This window comes from Rhinatrema bivittatum, chromosome 2, assembly GCF_901001135.1.
Source record: "Rhinatrema bivittatum chromosome 2, aRhiBiv1.1, whole genome shotgun sequence".
NCBI lineage: Eukaryota > Metazoa > Chordata > Amphibia > Gymnophiona > Rhinatrematidae > Rhinatrema > Rhinatrema bivittatum.
The window spans coordinates 40,753,373-40,775,560 of NC_042616.1; the positions used below are offsets into that span (position 1 = coordinate 40,753,373).

General features: G+C 45.9%; 1 protein-coding gene across 1 annotated transcript in view; it reads left to right on the forward strand.

Moving 5' to 3' along the window:
- Positions 1 to 1,986: 1,986 nt before the first annotated feature.
- Positions 1,987 to 22,188, forward strand: part of LOC115085912 (oocyte zinc finger protein XlCOF6-like) — a 39,621-nt gene continuing 19,419 nt past the window's right edge. The window contains exons 1-2 of the mRNA XM_029592450.1: positions 1,987 to 2,284; positions 2,654 to 2,780. Coding sequence (XP_029448310.1) covers positions 2,261 to 2,284; positions 2,654 to 2,780 — 151 coding nt within the window. The 5' untranslated portion in view covers positions 1,987 to 2,260. The remainder of the gene's footprint in view (positions 2,285 to 2,653; positions 2,781 to 22,188) is intronic.

Consider the following 22,188-nt stretch of genomic DNA (forward strand, 5'->3'; position numbering starts at 1 on the left):
TGAGACCTGTGCTGAAATCGGGCCTAGTGCAGCACTGCAATAAGATGCCGCCCATGTGACCGCTGCCGGCAGGAAGCACGATCATGCCGAAAGGCCGACACGCAGGAAAGCTAGGGAAAAAAGGCCCAAATGCCACACAAACGTTGCGGACTGCAACAAAAGCTTCCCCCCCTGGGGAAAAAACTAATTAACATGGCCGCTCACTCTCTCCTGATTCAGCGTGTCGCTGGGGACCCTATCTGGTTGACCGCCTCAGCACTGCTCTCTGAGCAGAGTTTCCTGCCCCTTTCCTTTCACTGCTTCTTTTTTTTTCTTTTTTCAAAAAAACTTAAGCAGCTCACAGAAAGACCAAAGAACAAGAAAGTATACTTTCCTGGATGGGGCCAGTGGAACTCTGGAGAGGCCTTCAGGGAACCCAGAGAGAGCCAGACCCCTGGCTATCTAGGTGCCTGGAACAGCGGGCCACAGCAGCTAGGGATATCCAACCCCTCAGTCGCCCAGCACAACCCGAGGGATGGCCCAGGGAACGGAACCTAGCACCTCGGGGAGCAGAAGCCCGCTCTAAATTTTCCAAGTCTCCACTTTCAGTCAGGACTGCACCTCTACCATCTGCTGGAGACAGAGAAATACTAAGGGAACTGCAGGTGGCACTCTCATTTATGTAGCAGTGCCTCAAAGTTTTGTTCTCTGCCTTCATCTGCTGGTAGGGATGCATAAACCCACTGGTCTGGACTGTTCTGGGTATGTTCAGGAAAATAATGGAGAGGCCCTGACAGGAGGATTTGGGCAGGAAGGATCATACCCTCACCACCCCTTCCAGGGAGGAGGGGAAGGAGGATGATAACTTCCCCTCCCCTTATTGCCTATGGGTTCATGCCCTCTTAATCCAGCTCTGTTTGAGACCAGCACTCACTTATCTCCTCTCTGAACTGACAAAACAGCAGCCGTTGGAAGCTGGTTTTTATAGTAAAAAATATTGTGAGAAATTGCAATTGTGCTCCATGTGATTGTGTTATCATGTGAAGTGTTTTTTTTTATTTCCATAAAAATTCCTCTCTCATTTGCTGATAACGTGTGCTATTTCCTTTAAATGTGTGATAAATTAAAAATTATTTAGCAGCTTAATAAATATACCCCTGTGTCTGAGAGTCTCTTGCAGACTACAGCAAATAATTCGAGTAGCCTGGTTATAATCCGAATTGTGATGGGGCTTCCCAGGTGAACCTAGAAATCCAACCACAAGGCTGCCAGAAATATTTCCTTCGGTCTGAGACTCTCAGGCTGCAGCAGAGAGAGGAGAGACTATGTTTTAGGGGCCTGGGTTTGTCCAGGCAACCAGTTGGAGATCTAAAAATCCTGGTACTGTAGCCCTCCTTCCGAGCTTCCAGACACTCCCCCTTATCTGGACAGTTGGCAAATCCTAAATCTGAAGCATTGTTAGCTGGGCAGCTGCAAGTTCACTTCTAGCTCTGTTTAGCTCCTGCAGTAAAACAGTTTTCCATTTATACCCTGCAGTGCAGTGCGGCTCCTCCTCCAGTATTTCCTCAGGCTGCTGCTTTCACAGATAACAAACAAAAGAACAACCACCTGTCCCCAGTAAAAACCTCGAGCCTCTGTGTGATGTCATCAGTCTGTGCCCTCAGACTGAAACTCCACTTCCCCTCTATGTGATGTCATCAGTCTGTGCCCTCAGACTAAACTCCACTTCCCCTCTATGTGATGTCATCAGTCTGTGCCCTCAGACTAAAACTCCACCCTCCCCTCTATGTGATGTCATCAGTCTGTGCCCTCAGACTAAAACTCCACTTCCCCTCTATGTGATGTCATCAGTCTGTGCCCTCAGACTAAAACTCCACCCTCCCCTCTATGTGATGTCATCAGTCTGTGCCCTCAGACTAAAACTCCACTTCCCCTCTATGTGATGTCATCAGTCTGTGCCCTTTGTGTAAAGCTCTGCCCTTCTCTATTTGATGTCATCTGCCTGTTCCCACTAGGAAGAAGAGCTGATCCTGCACAGTAGCTTGAAGCAGAGCTGAAGACTGATAGAAAGACGGAGAGTCTTTTCTTCTTCCATTTTTGGCAGGTTAAAAACTGGAAGCTAGAAACTTCCATCCCCCCCCCCAAATTTCAGCTTCTAACCTTCTCTCCCCGTCCTCTTGCCTCTAACCCTCGCGCTTCAGTACAAGAAGCAGCTGTTCCTCATCCAGAGAAAGAGGCCCCAGTTAATTTCTGATCTTGAAAACAGAACAAGCAGAGGAAAATGCGTGCAGGAGATTCTGCTCAGGTAGGAGAATATTCTTAAACTTCCTGTCCTCTTTATATACACATTGCTGCAGCTTTCTAACCTGGGATAGTGCAAAGTAAGCCCTGACTTTAATAGGATCCTGATTAGACCAGTAGTCTAGAAAAGTAACTTTGGGATCCTCCTGGGTGTAAAGAGAATGATCAGGAGTCACACAAAGTAATATGTTATGTACCAGGTTCCCTGTGTAGTTGGTTTATAATTGATAAAATCTTGCTCCGGGACTGTGTGTTAGTGTGAATTCCATACACCCAAAAAACCCTCCCTCTGTCCTGCTGAGTCCTACTGTTAAGATATCTCCTGATGGATGTGATACACATGGTACTGAGTGTGGAAGGATTTATATTTCAGGTACCAGTAACCTTTGAGGACATTACTGTATATTTCTCCCAGGAGGAATGGGAGGATTTAGAAGAATGGCAGAAGGAGCTTTACAAGGAGGTGATGAAAGAGAATTATGACATCCTGAGTTCTCTGGGTAAGGGACAGTTTTATGTTTGTATTGGTAATCCTGGGATATTTTAAAGATAATTTTGAGTGTGAGGGTTTCCTGATGTTATTTGGTAAAAAAAAAAATGAATGCATATTGTAGAGATCACTTTGCCTTCTATTAGTACATATGTTGATATATGGGGGTATCAATGGGCAGTGAGGTGAGAATGGAAATGTGTTGGAAGAGAGGAGATAAGCACCAGAGGATGGGGTAGTGAGTTAATAATAGGGATTGGTATTTTGTGTATGTGACTGAGAGGGAACATTTAATTAACACTATTTGTGTGTGTGTGTGGGGGGGGGCAAGAAATGAGAGATGGGATCCTCTCTTCCAATCCCCTGGGCCGTGGATCCATGTTACTGAAACTCTCTGATCCTGGAAAATTCCTCCCTTCTATTCTCTCTTCCCCCTTCTCTTCCTTTCCGCCTACTTCCAGCTTCTGTATCCTTTCTCCCCTCCCATCAAGTCCTGAATTTTCCCCGGTCCCAGTTCCTTCTCGCATTTGTTATCCTCTTCCTCTCTCCTTCCTTCTTTCCCCCTTTCTTTTTTATTTTATCTAATTTTTACAAATTAATCAAACATAAAATTTTGACAAGAAATACATCCAGAGGATTAGACTAGGCCTGAAGACCCTGGTCAGAGGAACCAACCACCTTAAGCTCTATGCTCCACTGCTCCACTGCTCCTCCATTCACTATTCCAGTTGCTAGCTGCAGCTGTGAGGGACCAGAACCCTATCCCACAGTCCTGCCCTCCACCGACATCATTGAAGGGCTAGATCTCTTAGCCCTAGAGGCCACACTGGAGGCTACATGTCTGTAAGACACCAGAACAGCCGAGGAAGAGGTGAGTGAAGCCAGCCACCTTGGGCTCCCTGCCCCACTGGTTTTCTCTGCCAACCTCATTGATAGTTCCAGGCCAGCTAGCCCAAGATGCCATGCCAGAGGTGGGCCTAACACTGAAGTTCTGTGCCAAAGGGCCATGCCACTTTCTGTGCTCCTTCGTGCAACACCCAATCCTTTCACTACCCAGCTACAAATTATGAACACTGCAGCTAAGCCTGCTATGTTTTTTGTGAGTAGCCCTAAGAGATTTAAGCATTAGTTTCCTTTCCCTTCCTGCCCCAGGACAGTAGCTACTTTCACCACATCACCCTCCCCATCCTCAAATATGTGCCTGACTTTAGGGATGGATTTAGGATTTGCCACCCCTAGGCACTTTTAGTGCTTCCACGCATCTCCCCCCTCACCTCCTGTGAACTGGAAGTTAGCAACTCTTAGCCAGCTTGCTGCCCCTAAATGTATGCCTGGGCGCAGGTATAATGGGTGCCTATTGAAAAATCCAGGTCTGTCTCATTTCCTGCCTAGGCTAAACCCCCCTGTTCCCCTCCCCCCATAACAACAGGCCAAAACCGGCATGCCCCACACTACTCGTCAACCCCCCCCCCCCCCACACACACACACACACAAATATACTAGCTCCTAGAGAACTCGTATTTCCCTGCGAAGACAAGCTCAAAGGATGGCGCTCCCCAACCCCTCTCAAATCACTTTTATCAAGTTACGTCTCCTCAACACTAGCTCCATCCAAATAACAGTAATAATTTCACTACATCTCCTTCTCATGGATCATGCAGTGGACATCATGTGCTCGACAAAGACCTGGACATAGGTCATGGATTCTCCCCCTGACCAAAACAAGCGATGTGGGTTGTGGGGGGGATGTAGCATTACATTACTCTTCAGAAATACTCTTGGTCTCACCTACTCTCCCCCCCCCCCCCCCCCCCCCATATAAACTGGGCAGAACCAAATCCATATTCCTACAGATGAAAACCCATCCCCAACTGGGGCTTCTTCCTGCTATAACATCCTCCACCGAAGCAGCATGAAGCCGACCCCCCCCCCCCCCAGTCCTCCTAACACCCATGGCAAAAATCATCCCTGACAATCAAAGAAAACTCAGCGAATGTCCCAAATATAAACAGAGGAAGGTGGAACAACTAAAGTGAAACAAAGATATACCGTCAAGTCTCAAAAATGCAACAGCAGATAAAGACACGCTAAATTCTAACAACCATGATACCAGGCATCATCGTGAGTGAAACCACTTTCTGACTCAGCCTTATATATAATCATAGGTCACAGGCAAGTCCAATATCTCAGTATGGAATATGCTCAAGAAAATAATTTTTTAAAAGGATTTATCTTTGTTGCAAATAAAATGGTAATTACTAACTTAGAAAATAATAATAAAGGTATAGCCACTTATCTGAAGATTCTCTGAGGTGGTGTGAATTGCTTTCAACAGATTACAATGTTGCAAAGTCTTCAGAAAGTATCCAGTCAAACAGAGTAATTGTTGTATGCCATGCCGAGTGTTCACTGCCAAATAGTCACTGCAGCATTTATTATTTTCTAAGTTGATAATTACCATTTTATTTGCAACAAAAAAAAAAAATTCTTAAAAAAAAATATTTTCTTGAGCATATTCCATATTGAGATATTGGACTTGCCTATGACCTATGATTATATATAAGGCTGAGTCAGAAAGTGGTTTCACTCACGATGATGCCTAGTATGAACGTCGTTTTAAAAATCATCCCTGACCAGCCAAGAACTCTCTCTTCCTCGGTGCCTTCAATGTCCAGATTGATAACCCAAACTCTACGCCAGCAAAGGAATTCCTCACTGCATTGGAAAGCCTAGCTCTCGCCCTGACCCCTGAAACCTTTCTGCAAATGTTTCAGTACCTGGAATCTCACTGCCTCCTTTCACCCATGAACACAAACCCCAGCAGGATACCTGCCACTGCACCTGTAGATTACTTGAATTCTGGACTCTCTAAAACCATAGACACTTTTGCCCCAAAGAAAATCATCCACATCAGAAATCCCGAAGCCAACCTTGGTTCCCACCTTAACTGAAAGAGATAAAACTAATTGGAAGAAGACCAGAGCACAAATGGTGGAAATCCAGATCACAGTCAGACAGAGACAACTGTAGAAGACACCAGAGAACCTACCACAAAGCCATTAGAGAATCAAAAAAGAATTATTTCTTCAAATCTACCACTCAAGCTAAAAACTCAACTAGGAAACTCTTCATCACAGTCAATAAACTCCTAGGAGTCGCTGCTCCTTCTCTATCCATCCATTACAGCCAAAGCCTATAGTGACTTTTTCACTGATAAAATCAGTTACACCATATCAGATCACAACTAGACACCACTAACAAAAAATGTCACCCTCAAGAAAAACAATCCACACTCCACCACTCCCTCACAGTGTTCCACCTCCTCCTCACCAATCTCAAGCCCACAACATGCCCAGAGGGTCCCTGTCCCTCCTGGCTTATCAAACAAGCCAAAGCTGGGCCTACTCGGCCATCTCCAGCCTATCATCAACACCTCATTATCAGAAGACCACCTGCCAAAGTCCCTGAAAAAAAAGGCAGCAGTAAAACCTACACCGAGGAAACCCAACCTGGACCCAAACATGTGCAACTCCGGCCCAGGCTCCATCCACCCAGTCCTCAGCAAGGTTATTGAAAAGCAGCCTCGCTACAACTTACCAGCTTTCTACAAGCTGCCATCCTCCTAGACCCCCTTGCAGTCTGGTGTCAGACCTCTATCACGGCCCTGAAACTGCCAACCCATACTCCTAGACCTTTTGGGCAGCATTCAACACCGTAGCCCATGATATCCTTATTACTCACCAGGCAAACGTGGGCATTGCTTGCTCTGCACTAGGAGGACTTACGTGTTTCTTCCAGGATGGCTCCCAGACTGTATCCCATGGACAAGCATCCTTGCAGCCCCTGCTATGTAGGGTACCGCAGGGCACCGTACTCTTTGCAACACTTTTTAATAACTATGTGGCTCTGCTGGGCAAGCAACGCAGAGATTTCTATATTCTCTCCCATCCCTATGCAGATGACATACAGTTACTGTGCCCGCTAGACCTGGATCAGGTAATCTCCAGACTCAACAACTGGCTGGATAGTCTCGAACTGGCTAAACCAAACCCCCCCACCCCCCAAAACAGAGGTCTTATGGATCGGGGGAAAAGACCAGAGCCATATCCGCTTGGGGGTGACCTTAGCTGGAATAACCCTCCCCTTTTTCTGACCAAGTTCAGAGCCTTGGTTTCACCCTGAATTCTAGGCTCGCGACTGAAGCCCCAGGTACTTTCAGGGACTAAAAGCAACATTGTTCCAACTAGGGCAGCCACGCCACCTCTACCCCTTCTTTGATGGCCTGGTCTTTGCAACCATGATCAAGGCCTCTGTAATATCCTGTCTGGATTATTGGAAATCTGGATGTATTGGGCTGCCCAGAACACTTGACCAGCACCTGCAGCTCAGTCAAAATGCAGCTGTCTGAACCAGCATTATTATGCATGTTTTAATTGTAACTATGGAGGGGGTGGTTTACAATTTAAGTTTAAACCTGTTTTATTAATAATAAACCAGTGACATAAGCCTTTAAAGTACGGTGTTTCTTATGCACTCCATAGGTAATAGAAAAAATGTAAACAGTCATATTTTTTCCCCTTTTTTGTTAAACCCACCTCCTACCCTTCCCTCCCTGAAATCCCAAACCCAACTCACTGTTACACCTGAAATCTCCTACACTCCAGCTCGCCCTCCTCACCCCCATCCCCTAATAATCTTCATTCCGCATACTCGTATAATTTACTCTTCTTTTTCCTTACTATCACCTCCCCACAGAATCCAGCCCCACGCGAACACAATCATGAAACACTATTCAGTTTTAGACTTCTCATTCGGGGGGTTAACATCTGAATATATTTCTCCCAATTACTCAAAAACAACTGTTGTTTTTTTGAAAGTAGCGTTAGATGCCCTATTGTCCCTTTGCATCATGCAATAAGTAGCACCAATGCCAGAAGGAATGGGCTTTGGTCTTCTTTCCATTGCACAAGGATAGATAGGCCTGTGCATTGGGTAAGCAAACTTTCTCGTGAACAGCTTATCTCCACCGGTCTTGAATAGCAGAGGGGGGAAAGTGTTCCAATAATAAGGCAGTCGGAGTCAACAGTATCCTGTAGTCCAACCCCGCAGACACATAGAGGGCACTTTAGACCAAAACGACGGAATCCTTGAGCAAGTCCAAAATTTGAGTTAAAGTACCTGTATCCGTCTTACATTTATTGCTCAGCTCAGTATTGGAAACACCCGCCTTAAATGTTTGGGCTGGCGATATTTAAGCTCTTCTCAACCTTTCTCGTATGTACATGTTTCCCGAAAGCTCCTTTGTATGTTTTTAAAACCACACAGCAGCATGCGCTCGGTCATCACAAAACCCGACTTGTGGGTCCAACATTCCAAGGTGACTTCCAGCTGGACCTCTAGCAGATGTTTTCCTATGGCCTTTGTTGATTCTGGTGAAGGAGATTTTAGCTATTTCAGACAGAGAAAAGACCTCCCAAGCCTTCCAAAAAGGAAGCATCCAGGTCTTTTCACGGGAAGGACTCCACATAATGTTTTAGTTGCATGTAAGAAAAATAACTTGCATCCTTCAAGTCCTGGAAAGTTTCTCTCCCTCCAGCACCGGTTGTAACTGTGTGATACCCTTTACCACCCATCTCTGAAAATGTACTGTTTGACTACCTGGGAGGAAGTCCAAAATCTCCTGAATGGATAACATCTTTGAGCGTTGAGATGACCTCTTGAACAATTTTGCCTACCGCAACCAAGCCCACTTAATTGGCGATATTAGAATAGACTTGGATCACCCCTTTGGCATGCAAAGCACACTTTAAATCTAAAGGCACACGATCATTTTTTCCCCTTCTAAATTAACAAAGGTAGACTGGCCATAGACTCAGTCTCGTACTAGTCTTAACAAGCTGGCCAAATTATAGACCTCTATATCTGGAAATGCTAGAGCCCCCTGAGCCCAATCCCACTTCCAACTAACTACTGGAATACATGGCCTCCACCCCTTCCATATGAACTTTGATATCAAGGAACCCGATGTCTTTAAATCCTTCCCCAGCAAACACACTGGTAAGTTTTGCATGACAGAAAGCCATTGAGGGAATATCACCATTTTAAAAATGTTGATTCGGCCTACTAAGGAGAGAGAGGGGCAAGCCCTGCCAAGCTTGAAACTTCCGTTTGGTGTAATCCACTAACTGAGATCCACTGTTATCTGGTTTTCCCAGATTGGTTGAACGTTGCATGCCTAGATACCGAAAGGCATCTGTGGCCTATGTCAAGGGGAAACTACCCCTTCACTGTTCAAGTGGGTCCAAAAAGGTCATTGGCTCCGACTTGTCAACATTCAATTTAAAGCCAGGAAATTTTCCGAAACTTTCAAACAGAAGCAAAGCTGCAGGGGATTTTTTGGGGGGTTTGTCAGAAACCCTAATATACCATCCGCAAATACTGCATATTTAAATGTCTTTGAGCCAAACTGCATACCCACTATGGGGTAGATTTTCAAAGGGGTACGCGCGTACCCCCCGAAAACCTACCCGAAACCCCCCCTGCGTGCGCCGAGCCTATTTTGCATAGGCTCGGCGGTGCGCGCAAGCCCCGGGGCTTGCATGGAGGGGCGTGTCGGGGGGCGTGTTGGGAGTGACGTGGCGTTTCGGGGGCGTGTCCGGAGTGACGCAGCGTTTCGGGGGGGTGTCTGGGGGCGTGGTTCCGGCCCGGGGGCGTGACAGCGGCTCCTGGACCAGCCCCCAGGCCGGAACATGGAGCGTGGCAGCCGGCCCGGCGCGCGCAAAGTTACGCCTGCTGGAAGCAGGCGTAACTTTCGGGATAGAGGTAGGGGGGAGGTTTAGATAGGGCCGGGGGGGTGGGTTAGGTAGGGGAAGGGAGGGGAAGGTGGGAGGAGGGCGAAGGAAAGTTCCCTCCGAGGCCGCTCCGATTTCGGAGCGGCCTCGGAGGGAACAGAGGCAAGCTGCGCGCCGACCCCAGATTTTAATGGATACGCGCAGCTACGCGCGTATCTATTGAAATCCCGTGTACTCTTGTTCGCGCCTGGTGCGCGAACAAAAGTACGCGTGTGCGCAGATTTATAAAATCTGCCTCCCCGTCTTGCACCTCTTGTATGGCCCTGAGCAATGGCTCAAGAAACAACAAGAACAGCAGCAGAGATAGGGAGCAGCCCTGTCTGCTACCCCTCCCTATATTAAACCGCTCAGAATAAGTGCCATTTGCTGTGATATAGGCCCCTGGATCTTTATGTAATAATCTCACTGCCTGTTGACAAAAACCCGTCAATCCCATAAGATCTAGAATATAAAACAAATAACTCCATTCCACCTTGTCAAACGCCTTCTTGGCATCAAAACTGACTACCAAGAAAGGCAGACAACGAAATCTGCCTATCCCAGCAGTGCCTCCGGGCAGCATATCTTCAAACGAAGCACTAAGATAAGTGTCTTAGGTTTATATTCGATGAATTTGTATTTCAAAATGCACTTTTATAAAAGTACCAACAAGACTGTACAAAAATTCACAAAATCTACATCTAAGACACCTGTGATTTAGAAATAGTGTATGGGCATTTAATCACGCGAAGTGGCTGTAAAACATAAACCAAAAATAAGGGAATTTACCAGTTTCTCATAATGTGTATGAGGTCTGTTTAAACGCAGTTGAATGTTTTTCCTTACATATATATGGCTATTTACAATTTATAAGGATTTATCTGCCATATAACATTCAGTTTTTCATTTGTTGTGCTTATCGTCATAGTCATTAATAAATGGTGTGTGTTCATCAAGGCCTACCTACCTGCCCAGACTGTATAATCGCAGGTAGAATAAGAGCCAATCTGTCAGCCAAAATCTTAGCAAATAATTTTTGATCAAAATTTATAAGGGAGATAGGGTAGTAGGAGGCTGACAGTGAAGAATCTTTGCCTGGTTTATGTACGGCCATAATCTGTGCTATGTTGGCATGAGATGGATATTCCCCCCCTTATCAATCAATGCTTGATATGTGTAACTAAGTAGTGCTGATATCTTTTTTAACAGAATTTTGTAAAATTCCTCACTAAATCCATCTGAGCCCAGGGCTTTCAAGGGATTGGCCATCCTAATTCTCACCAAGATCTCTTCCATGCTAATAGGCCTATTTAGCCAGCTAATTTGGGACTCCGTTAACTTTGGGATTTGTATCTTGTCTAAAAACCCTTTACAATTAGTCATGTCCCCATCCTCTGCAGTATACAACTCTGTACAGAAAGTCTGCAACTGTTTGTTTCTCCTTATTAGAATTAACAGAGATACCATCCTTAATTCTAAGTGTAGTAGTAAACCAGGGACCAGCACTCGCTCTAATCAAATTTGCCATAATCTTGCCAGTTTTGTTACCATATTGATACAGATAAATTTATAGTAGTTGATTTTTTTGTTTCTTTGATGAACAAGTGAGTTCATTGCGACTCACAGGGCTAAGTCTCTTTCTGTTCTCTATTGTGTTAAGAGGCCACCAAGATTCTCTTAGATTTATGTAGCTTTCGCTCAAGGGCTACTAATTTTTTTTTTTTTTTTATCAATGTTTCTCCTTCTTTTTGCCATATAAGATATATCATCTCCCTTAAAATGGCCTTAGCAGTTTGCCAAAACAGTATGGGGTTATGAATATGAATAGCGTTGTTACGTTTGTAATCCAGCCATTTGGATTTTAGATAGTCGTGAAAATTTGGAGTCATCTGCCAAATAAATATGGGACTCTCCATTGGCGGTTGAAGCCATCTCCCTGATCCCTGGTCAGATGAATCCAAATTGGAGCATGATCCGATCGTGTAATATCTTCTATGGCCGATTCTGATTTCTATTAAAAAAAAAAATGCTCTTGGAGACTGAAAGGTAATACATTCCAGAGTTAGACGAATGTGCTCTGGAAAGGTGGGTAAAATCCCTCTCCGTGGGATGACGGAGTCTCTAAGCGTCCACCACTTGTAACCCCTCCTCCAGAAAAATTATCCCTCTTGTCTGATCTACTCCTGTCCCCCCTCGATTACTGAGATCTATCTAGCACAGTGGGTCACGTACGTACCAGATTAAAGTCTTCTCCTATCGCAGTGTCCTCCTCCAGATATGGAAGCAGGCGCTTGTGAATTTCTACAAAAAAGGTGTGATCGTAGTTGTTAGGTGCATAGATGTTACAAAGAAGCAAGGGCTTATGGTATGACTCGGCAATCAGAATCACTTAGCAACCCCTAGGATCCTTAATTTCTTGTTTGATTGTGAAAGAGAGAATTTTTATAAATCAAGATACCTACCGCAAAGGAAATGCCCCCCCAAGACAACCAAATAATTAATAATCCTGTCTTGCAATAAGGACTCCTTTTATGCACTCATTATATCTCTTTTGATCATGCATCAGCAAGTCTGACGGCGTGCCCTTTAACAAACAGACCACCTGGACAGCTTCATCATTTGCGAAAAACGTTTTGTGAAAAATATTTTTTTTAGTCAATTTTCTTTTTGCATTTAAAACTGAATATATCCTAATGACATCTTGATAGTAATCATGACGGAACAGCGGCTGTTGTTTCGCATCCCAGCTTCATCAGGAGCCCCGCGATCACTTAATCAAATACAATATTGCAGCCTAGTTCTTTTCATTAAGTCCTCATTGATGTAGGACTTGACTTGTCTCACCACGATCTCTCCACCAAAGGAACCGGTTCCTTTGAAGTTGGGGCATGGAACAACGGCCGCTGGAGCCTGCGTGTTTCCTAACTCCAGAGAGTGAAGTTTTGCTCAGCCATCCTCGCATACGGTGTCAGGACAGAGATGTTTTTTCTAAGCTTGGCACAGAAAAAAAAACCAAAACAAGTCTCCAAGGGAGAAAAGTGAAGGTGTGTGCTTTGTGTTTGGCCTGCCAAGAGGTTGGAGGCAAAGCAGTGCTCTTAGAAGGCTGTACAAGAGGACAGAAGTGTAAAGTATTTGAAAATTGTGTGGCTCAGGGAGCACGCAGAAGCAAAACAGAGAAAAGTAATAAAAAGTTTATGTAACACTGCCTAAGGAAGCGGGCTGAGACAGAAGAAAAGTGCTGCTAGGACTGCAGCGCACTGAAAGTTTAAAGCTTGCTGGCTCAAAGAAGAGTGCACACACACAAAAATAGCTGAAGCTGTCTTTAAACAGAGAGTGGTCTGTGGGGCCTGGAAGAAAGTCTGGTTTAGTTTTTTTCAGCAGGTTAAGGAGACAAGCTCCGCCTGGAGTTAGGACTTGTACTCAGCATAGTTAGTGCTGGGCATGCAGGAGGTTTTTTTTAACCTTTTATACAAAAAAAGGGAGAGAAAATAGTGGTGCAAAGAAGCAGTGTAGAAACAGCGTGTGGTCCCCATAGAGACTGCAGCTGCCAGAGGCCTGGGCAGTACTATGGAAAACATGGCCTGGAGCTAGTGGGTATACTGCACTACAGATGAAGGAAAGAAGAAGCCAGACTGCTTGGGAAAAGTGAGCAGGCATGTACTTCTGCGTGATAGGAGTTCCCCATTATCAAGAGACGGATGAGAGGGAGAACCTGAGACTGCAAGTTAGCATATGGAAAGGCCAGCCAGGCTAGTGGGGCCAGGCAACCCAATCCCACATCCCATAGATGCCCAGAGAGAAGAATGGCTACAAGATGGTAGCTGAAATACCAGCGATGGCCGCAGAGATGGACCGAGTTCTAAGTGAGATGTGGCAATGCGCTCTTTAGGAGCCGAGGGGCACTGTTACAGTTGTTGACACTGCCATGGGACGCCCATAGAGAGGGGCTGCAGAGACCCGTGAGAGAGGTGCCACAGAGAGCCCGGAGGGAGTACAGCAACCGAGTGAGTCACCTGACTGTGGCCAAACACTTCAGAGAGACTCCACTCCAGGGAGGGCTGAAAGCAGGAAAGGGGCTGAAGCCCACACAAATCCTGAGCAGCAAGGGCCTGTGGAGGAGTCCCAGAGGAATGATCCTGCATTACCTGAGTGGGAGATACAGAAAAGCTCATGGTGGAGCTTCATATAGTCTGCCCTGGAGAGAGCAACAAGGAATGCCGAGAAAGGGGCCACAACGAGTAGCCAGAGGAAAGCAGCATGGATTAGCTTGAGAGAGGTGCAGCCAAGGGGCCCAATGAGAGGGGCCGCAGAGGCCATGGAGATCCCAGTAAGAGAAGCCAGATGGAGGTGCTGTCATTTAGAGTCCAGAAGAAAGGTCCACGGAGAATCTTGAGAAAGGGAGCATAGAGACCCCAGCGAGAGGGGCTACCGAGAAGCTAGATGGGGGCGCTACTGTGGAGGCCTCAGACAGAGATGTGGCTCAGAGCCCAGAAGGAGGGGCCACAGAGAGTCCTGATAAGAGGGAGTGTAGAGACCCCAGTGAGAGGGGTCTCTACACTCGCTGACTCCTCAACAGAGCTAATGTGTGGCGCTCCAATGCTTCTACTTCCATTATTTTTAATTCAGTAATCTCCACACCACCTTATTCGGGGTCTGCTCTGTGCCGGACTGCCCGACCGCCATCTTGGTTTCTGCTGGCTTGCCTTTCTCTTTTTCTGTTTCCTTTTTTGCTAGCCGAGCCAACATACCCAGGTGAATAACGGAGAAAAAGAATGGTCTTTAACACCGTCTCCTGCTTGAGGGTATGAAATTTGCCGATAATTCAGTTAAGTGAGGGTGGATCAAGCTTGAGGTGGGCCCGAGAGAGAAGGAATGACATCTCGCCTCTCTCACAGCATCACGTGATCTTCGTGGTTTACAATTTAAAGCCTGCATGATAATGCTAATGCTTAGCAACCAGTGATGTCTCACCTGACTGTAGATTTCCTGAAGCCAGGGTGACTAGGGAGAAGGAAAGAAGAATCGGGAAGCAGAACCCCAAAAAGGGCCTGATGCAATAACGTGTGGGTTAAACTGTGCACTGAAACTAGGTACACAATTTCTTAATACACAGGTTAAAAAAAAAATTAAACTCCTGATGCAGTAAGCTAATGGTATGCTAATGCATCCGGAGTTTAAAAAAAAAAAATGCACCGGAAAGTGCGTCCAGAAACCCAAGTTAAAATGTGCATTCAGCACAGGCTGATCTTACATTTTAACTGGGGAGGGTGGGGCAGTCTCTCACAGGTGGTTTATGTGCAGAAAATCATGCTTTGCATATACGAAGGACGTTGTCAGCACATAAATATGCTTTGTGCGCACAAAAAGTGCTTTCTGTGGCGAAAGCATTTTTGTGCACACAAATCACATTTTTTGCACACCCAAGTCTTTCACTCACACACAATATGAGTTTCTGCACACAAATCCCAGTTACAGGTCCTGGTGCTGGAACTCCAGCTTTAGCCCCCTCTATAAAATCTACTAGACTTATCTCCACAACCAACAGAGCCCTTTCTCTCGCCTCTAGATCTACGCACTGAAACCTCCACACCCATTTTCAAAAAGAAACTCAAAACCTGGCACTTCCTCCTACCTCACCTTCCTTCCTCCAAGCCTCATCCTCGCCTACTGACCCTCCTCCTCTTTGACCTACCTCCAACATTTACCCTCACTAGCCCCTTTTTCCCGTCTTCTTTCCCCCAAACAAGAACCAGCAATACCTACGAATGCATCGTGGAACTCTGTATATAACCTTCTCCTGTTTGTTATTGTTTTTGCTCTCTCCCCGCTCCCTACCTATGTTACTCCCAGTTGAATCCCTGCTACTAATTTATCTAGCTTTTGCTTTGTCACTGCGTCTTATTGTTCTCTGTTCTTTGTAAAGGCAATGCCTATGTGTACTTTGGTTAGTAAGTTACCTGTAAACCGACACGATGTGCAAACGGGTTGTCGGTATATAAAATGGTTTAAATAAATAAATAGCCCCTATACTGATACTAGCACCAGAACCTTTTCTCCACTTTGTACCAGGAGCAACATTTCCAGCGTTAATTACACCTCAGTTAAGCCAGCGCACCTCTCTGCACTGGAAGGGTTTTAGTCAATGCCGCCTTTTGCACTAAGCGGGGTGCAGTTTTACATGCACATTTGTTTTGTGCACAAACCTTTTGCTGCATCGAGGTTAACATTTGCGCGCACACAAATCTGCGTACAATGGAGAGTGGAACTGTGCGCTCTGCTGAATGCATCTTATTGTATCGGGCCCAAAGTGAAGTATTTTTTTCATCCAGCCTGCCTTAGTTGGATTATATGAATTAACAGTGACTGACTTTCTTTTTTTTTTTTTTAAGTTCATAATGAAAACATTGGGGGTAAGGATTGAACAAGATAATGGCGGGGGGGGGGGTACCTTTATCACATAGATTATGGGGGATGCCCAGGAAATCAAGGGTACAGGAGGTGATTAATCCTTTTACGCAGGTAACTTTGCGCCTCTGGCAGAAACACAGGGCTCGATTAACAGGATCCGGTTCGATTTCACCATTGCTACCTATTGGATTATATGCAAATAATCACTGGGTACCATGTGAGGGAGGCCCCACCGATCGGTGGGGAAGGTGGGGGCTCTGGCAGTATGGACAATTGCTAAAGGACAAACAAATTATACCTTTTCGAGACTTACAAAGACAATATGAACTCCCGGACACGGAGAATTATTATTATTTACAATTGCGACACTGCTTGCGGGATCTGTCCCACGCAGGCAATATGTTTCGGAAAAAGACGAATTTTGAGGCCATGTGTTGTACCCAAACGGGGATGAAGGGTACCATCTCTAATATTTATATTTGGTTAGCGGAAGGGGATAACCTGGAGGCCCGTTATAGGCGAGAATGGGATAAGGACTTACGCCTCCAGTGGACTAATACACAATGGAAACAATGTTTTGGGTTTTTAGTCCAAAACTCTATATCTGCCAATATATTGGAGACCAATTATAAAGTCTTGACCCGATGGTATCTGACCCCTGTTAAATTACATAAAATGTATCCTACTCACGGAGCAAGCTGCTGGAGGCAATGTGGGCAAGACGGTTCGTTCATTCATATATGGTGGTCGTGCCCTAAACTTGTACCATTTTGGCAACAAATACAAAACGTGATATGCCAGATGAAAGGTATTTTTGTGGCCCTGAAGCCAGAGGTGTATTTGTTATCTGCCTATCCGGACACATGGAATGTGAGGACTAGGATGTTAATTCATCAAGTGCTCTGTGCGGCACGGCAGGAGGTCGCCGCACACTGGAGATCGACATGGGTGCCGACAGTGCTTACGGTGTCATATAGACTCTGGCAGATACACTCCTGGCACTACCTTCGGGCCCAGCACCTTGACAAGATGGAGAAACATGTTGCAATCTGGGAACCTTACCTGCGCTGGTATAAGGACTTGTAAGACTATGGGTGCATTGGGCAATGAGCACAGCCCCCTCGGTCGGAACGTGGGAAACATTGCATTGGAGACTACAGGAGACTACAGGGGAAGGGAGACATGGTACCCAGGGGACCTGTTGTGAGAATAGGATGGGGATGAACCGGCGCAATATTAATATTAATGTAGATCCGCACGCCTTTACTAGAATTATGAGGCAATCGGGGAAGGAGGGAGGGGGCTGGGTACGGGGGGAGGGTGGAAACAGGGGGGAGGAAGGGGGGGGAAAAGAAAACTGGGAAAAAGAAGGCATTTGTGGAGTGAGTTTCAAAGTTCATGTACGTTGATTATATGTTTTATTGATGTTTTTTGCAAGTGGATTGTATAACTGGACAGTGCCAATAAAAATTTAAATTAAAAAAAAAAAAAGATTTATTGTCTAAAACCTTTTAAATAAAGAGACTTTTGCAGGCCTGCAGCCTGATTCCAGCTCCTCCACATATGTTTAAATTGGCCCTGCCGAGCCAAGCAGCACCACCTCTCCAATCCAATGAAAGAGTTAAATTTTGAAGGGTGGGTTTGCAGATCGTTCCCACTCTCTCCTGACCCATTGGTTATTTTTCTATAAAATCCTCCATGCCTTGCCCCCCTCCCCCACCTGCAATCACAGTACCCCCCACCCCTAGACCACAAAATACCCTGCAGCTTATTGGAAGCGCCAGGAGCAGATAAGTTACCTTGCTCCCAGCAGGGTGTTTTGTGGCCACACCAGGCCAGATAACTTAGAATCCTAACCAATTATATTAGATGAGTACATTCAGCAGGATGTTTATTCCACTGAATATCTGGCTAACATAAGACATTGCACATACTGGGTCAGACTGAGAGTCCATCAAGCCCAGCATCCTGTTTCCAACAGTGGCCAAACCTGGCAAGTACCCAAACATTAAATACATCTCATGTTACTGATGCAATTAATAGCAGTGGCTATTCCCTAAGTCAACATAATTAATAGTTTATGGACTTATCCAAATCTTTTTTAAACCCAGCTACACTGACTGCTTTAACCACATCCTCTGACAGTGAATTCCAGATCTTAATTGTACATTGAGTAAAAAAGATTTTTCTCCAATTTGTTTTAAATGTTCTACTTGCTAACGTCACAAAGTGCCTCTTAGTCCTTCTATTATCTGAAAGAGTAAATAACTGATTCACATTTACCCATTCAAGTCCTTTTATGATTTTAAAGACCTCTATCATATCCCGCTTCAGTCATCTCTTCTCCAAGCTGAACAGCCCTAAACTCTTTAGCCTTTCTTCATAGGGAAGCTTTTCCATGCCCTGTTGTTATTTTGGTCGCCCTTCTCTATATCTTCTCCAGTGCAACTATATCTTTTTGAGCTGCAGCAACCAGAATTGCACACAGTATTCAATGTGTGGTCTCACCATGGAGTGATACAGAGGCATTATGACATTCTCCATTTTATTAACCATTCCCTTCCTAATATTTCTTAACATTGCTTTTTTGACTGCTGCAGCACACTGAACTGACGACTTCAATGTATTATCCACTATGATGCCTAGAACTCTTTCCTGGGTGGTAGCTCCTAATATGGAACCTAACATCGTGTAACTACAGCAAGGGTTATTTTTCCCTATATGCAACAACTTGCACTTGTCCACATTAAATTTCATCTGCCATTTGGATGCCCAATTTTCCAGTCTTGCAAGGTCCTCCTGTAATGAATCACAATCTGCTTGTGATTTAACTACTCTGAATAATTTTGTATCATCTGCAAATTTGATTACCTCACTCGTCGTATTCCTTTCCAGATCATTTATAAATATATTGAAAAGCACCGGTCCAAGTACAGATCCCTGAGGCACTCCACTGTTTACCCTTTTCCACTGAGAAAATTGACCATTTAATCCTACTCTCTGTTTCCTGTCTTTTAACCAGCTTGTAATCCACGAAAGGACATCGCCTCCTATCCCATGACTTTTTAGTTTTCGTAGAAGCCTCTCATGAGGGACTTTGTCAAACACCTTCTGAAAATCCAAATACACGACATCTACCGGTTCACCTTTATCCACATGTTTATTAACCCCTTCAAAAGAATGAAGCAGATTTGTGAGGCAAGACTTCCCTTGGGTAAATCCATGCTGGCTGTGCCTCATTAATCCATGTCTATCTATGTGTTCTGTGATTTTTTATTCTGTAGAACAGTTTTCACGATTTTTCCTGGCACTGAAAGTCAGGCTCACCGGTCTAGAGTTTCCTAGATCACCCCTGGAGCCCTTTTTATATATTGTAGTAACATTGGCCACCCTTTAACTAGATAGCTTGTCTTACTGAATATTGACCTCTGAGAGATTAGAATTAGAAAAAAGGGTGAGCTCTAGTAGCTATGCTTTCCTCTTCTCAGACACCAATATATACAGTACCCTTTGTTACAGTGTCCAAAATCTCTGTATGCTTTGTAAGTTTGCTGTGATTTACAGAGTGCACTAAGGGGTAGTGCAGGAAGATGCGTGCGCGGGTCCATGTGCGCGCGCTACCCGATGTGCACACATGGATGTGAGATTTTATAACGTGTGCGCCGGTGCACGCGTGTTATAAAATTGGCGGTGGCGCACGCAAGGGGGGGTGTCAATTTTTTGTCTACATTCGTGCGGCGACGCATCGGGGCCTTCCCCAGTTCCCTCCCAGTCCACGCCAATTTAGGAGCGGACCGGGAGGGAACTTTTCCTACCCCCCTACCCTAACCTCCCTTTCCCTTCCCCTCTCCTCCCCACCCTCTAAAACCCTTTTTTAAAAAAAATGTTTTTCCCTTTTATTTTTCAAGTTACCTCAGGGCCCGACCTGAAGTAACTTGCGCTCGCCGGCAGCCGGGGACAGCGAGGAATGACGCTGTCCCCGGCACTTACATGCGTCGTGGCCGGGCCTGTTTGGAAAAATGGACCGGCACACGTAAGGCCCGGCCACGCGTGTAAACCCCGGGATTTTCGCGCACTGGGGTTTTAAAAATCTCAAGTGAACACAAAGCATATAATCGTACTGTATTTTCATTGTAAGGCAAACTCTGTGCAAGCTCTTTTTTTTTTTTTTTACTCGAGATTCTTAAAGTACAGCAGGGCAGTGCAACAGCACTTGCGAGTCTGACTAGGAAAGACAGCCCCAGACTCATTAGGCAGGGACTCGCTAGCACTGGCAGTTCAGAAGAGGGACGCTGTTCTGGAGAAGGGTGCGTGTGTGTGTGTGAGTGTGTATGTGTGTGTCTGCTTTGTGACAGCTTCCACACTGGTGTGTTTATGTGAGACTAGTGAAAAGAGGCGTGCCCGCAATAGCACACAACGGCTAAAAGTCAAATCCTTGCCACCGGCAATGCCACTGCCTTTGCTTCACTCTTCTCGCTGCCTTGAGGCCACCACTGTTGGTACCTTTTCTCCTCTTGTCGCTGTTGTTGGTGCCCTGTGCTCCTCTTTAGGTAGACCGGAGGCATTCATGGGTAAGTAGGAAATTGGTTATTTACCCTTTCAAACAGAACTAAGAGTAGGGGACACGCCATGAAATTAGCAATCAGCAGATTTAAAACCAAGCACAGGAAGTACATTTTTTTTTTATACTCCGTGCACAATCAGGCTGTGGAATCTGTTGTCAGAGGGCACGGTCAAGGCAGCTAACAAACATACGGGCCGTTACAGTACATAACCCGCCATTGGACGTGCATTTTCCCTTACCCCTTATTCAGTAAGGGGCGGAAAACGCGCGTCCAACCCGTGGCACCTAATAGGGCCATCAACATGCATTTGCATTTGCATGTTGAGGGCGCTATTAGGTATTCCCGCGCGATTCAGTAAGTAAAATGTGCAGCCAAGCTGCACATTTTACTTTATGAAATTAGCGCCTACCCAAAGGCAGGCGCTAGTTTCTGCCGGCACCGGGAAAGTGCACAGAAAAGCAGTAAAAACTGGTTTTCTGTGCACCCTCTGACTTAATGTCATGGCGATATTAAGTCGGAGGTCCCGAAGGGTAAAAAAAAGAAAAAAATTTTGAAGTCTGTCCGCGGCTGTCTGGTCGAAAACTGGATGCTCAATTTTGCCGGCGTCCGGTTTCCGAGCCCGTGGCTGTGAGCGGGCTCGAGAACCGACGCCGGCAAAATTGAGCGTCGGCTGTCAAACCCGCTGTCAGCCACCGCTCCTGTCAAAAAAGAGGCGCTAGGGATGTGCTAGTGTCCCTAGCGCCTCCTTTTGCCCGTTTCTATTGCCGGGCCTCATTTAAATACTGAATCGCGCGCACAGGCGAGTGGCCTGTTTGCCCGCTCTCCCGCGGACTTTACTGAATCAGCCCGATAGTGGGGTTCAAAAGAGGTAAAAGTCCATAAACAGTTATTTAGCCAGGAAGTCTCGGGAAAGCCAGTGCTTATCCCTGGGCGCGAGATATAAAAAAATAAATCAACGATTGGGGAGCCGACGGGTGCTTGTGACCCAGACAGAACGCTGGGCTCGATGGAGCTTGGTCTGGCCCAACTTGTGTTCCTTATTTAGGTCACGTTGCTCCCTTCTCAGAGCCTTGGGGCATCGATGCCGCTCTTCTTACTGTGTTTCTCCGCCACTGTGGTTTGTGCTTTTTAAGTGCCAGTGCTGTGGCAGCTCTGTGGGTATCTTGGGGGTAGCTCTGTCTCTGCCCCATCTGTTTTCTATTCAAACTCCCCTAATGTGCTTGCCAACCCCTGGTCTTGCCGTGACAGTCCAGTGGTTTAGGTAGGCCTTGCCAAGTTACCTTTTAGCAGCTTCGTGCCCTCTTTGACTCTTTCTTCAAACTCCCTTCCCTTGCGGTTCTTACTAACCTATTGGTCTTGTCCCTTATTTAGCCTTTGACAGATTATACCACAGCAAAGGGGTAAAACAACCCCCAGGCTGAACCCCCAGCGCCTCGCCCAACTGATGCTGTGGGAAAACTACCTCAGGCCTCCTCCAGCTTCTCCCTGGCCAGGCCTTTGCCCCTCATTTGGAGCCTCGAGGGGTTCTTGCCGCTGTGGGTGGCTGCTCTGTGCCTCTCCTTGTCACTCTTTCCGCTGCTTTGACCCTCTACCAATGCCTTGGGGGTTTTTTTTT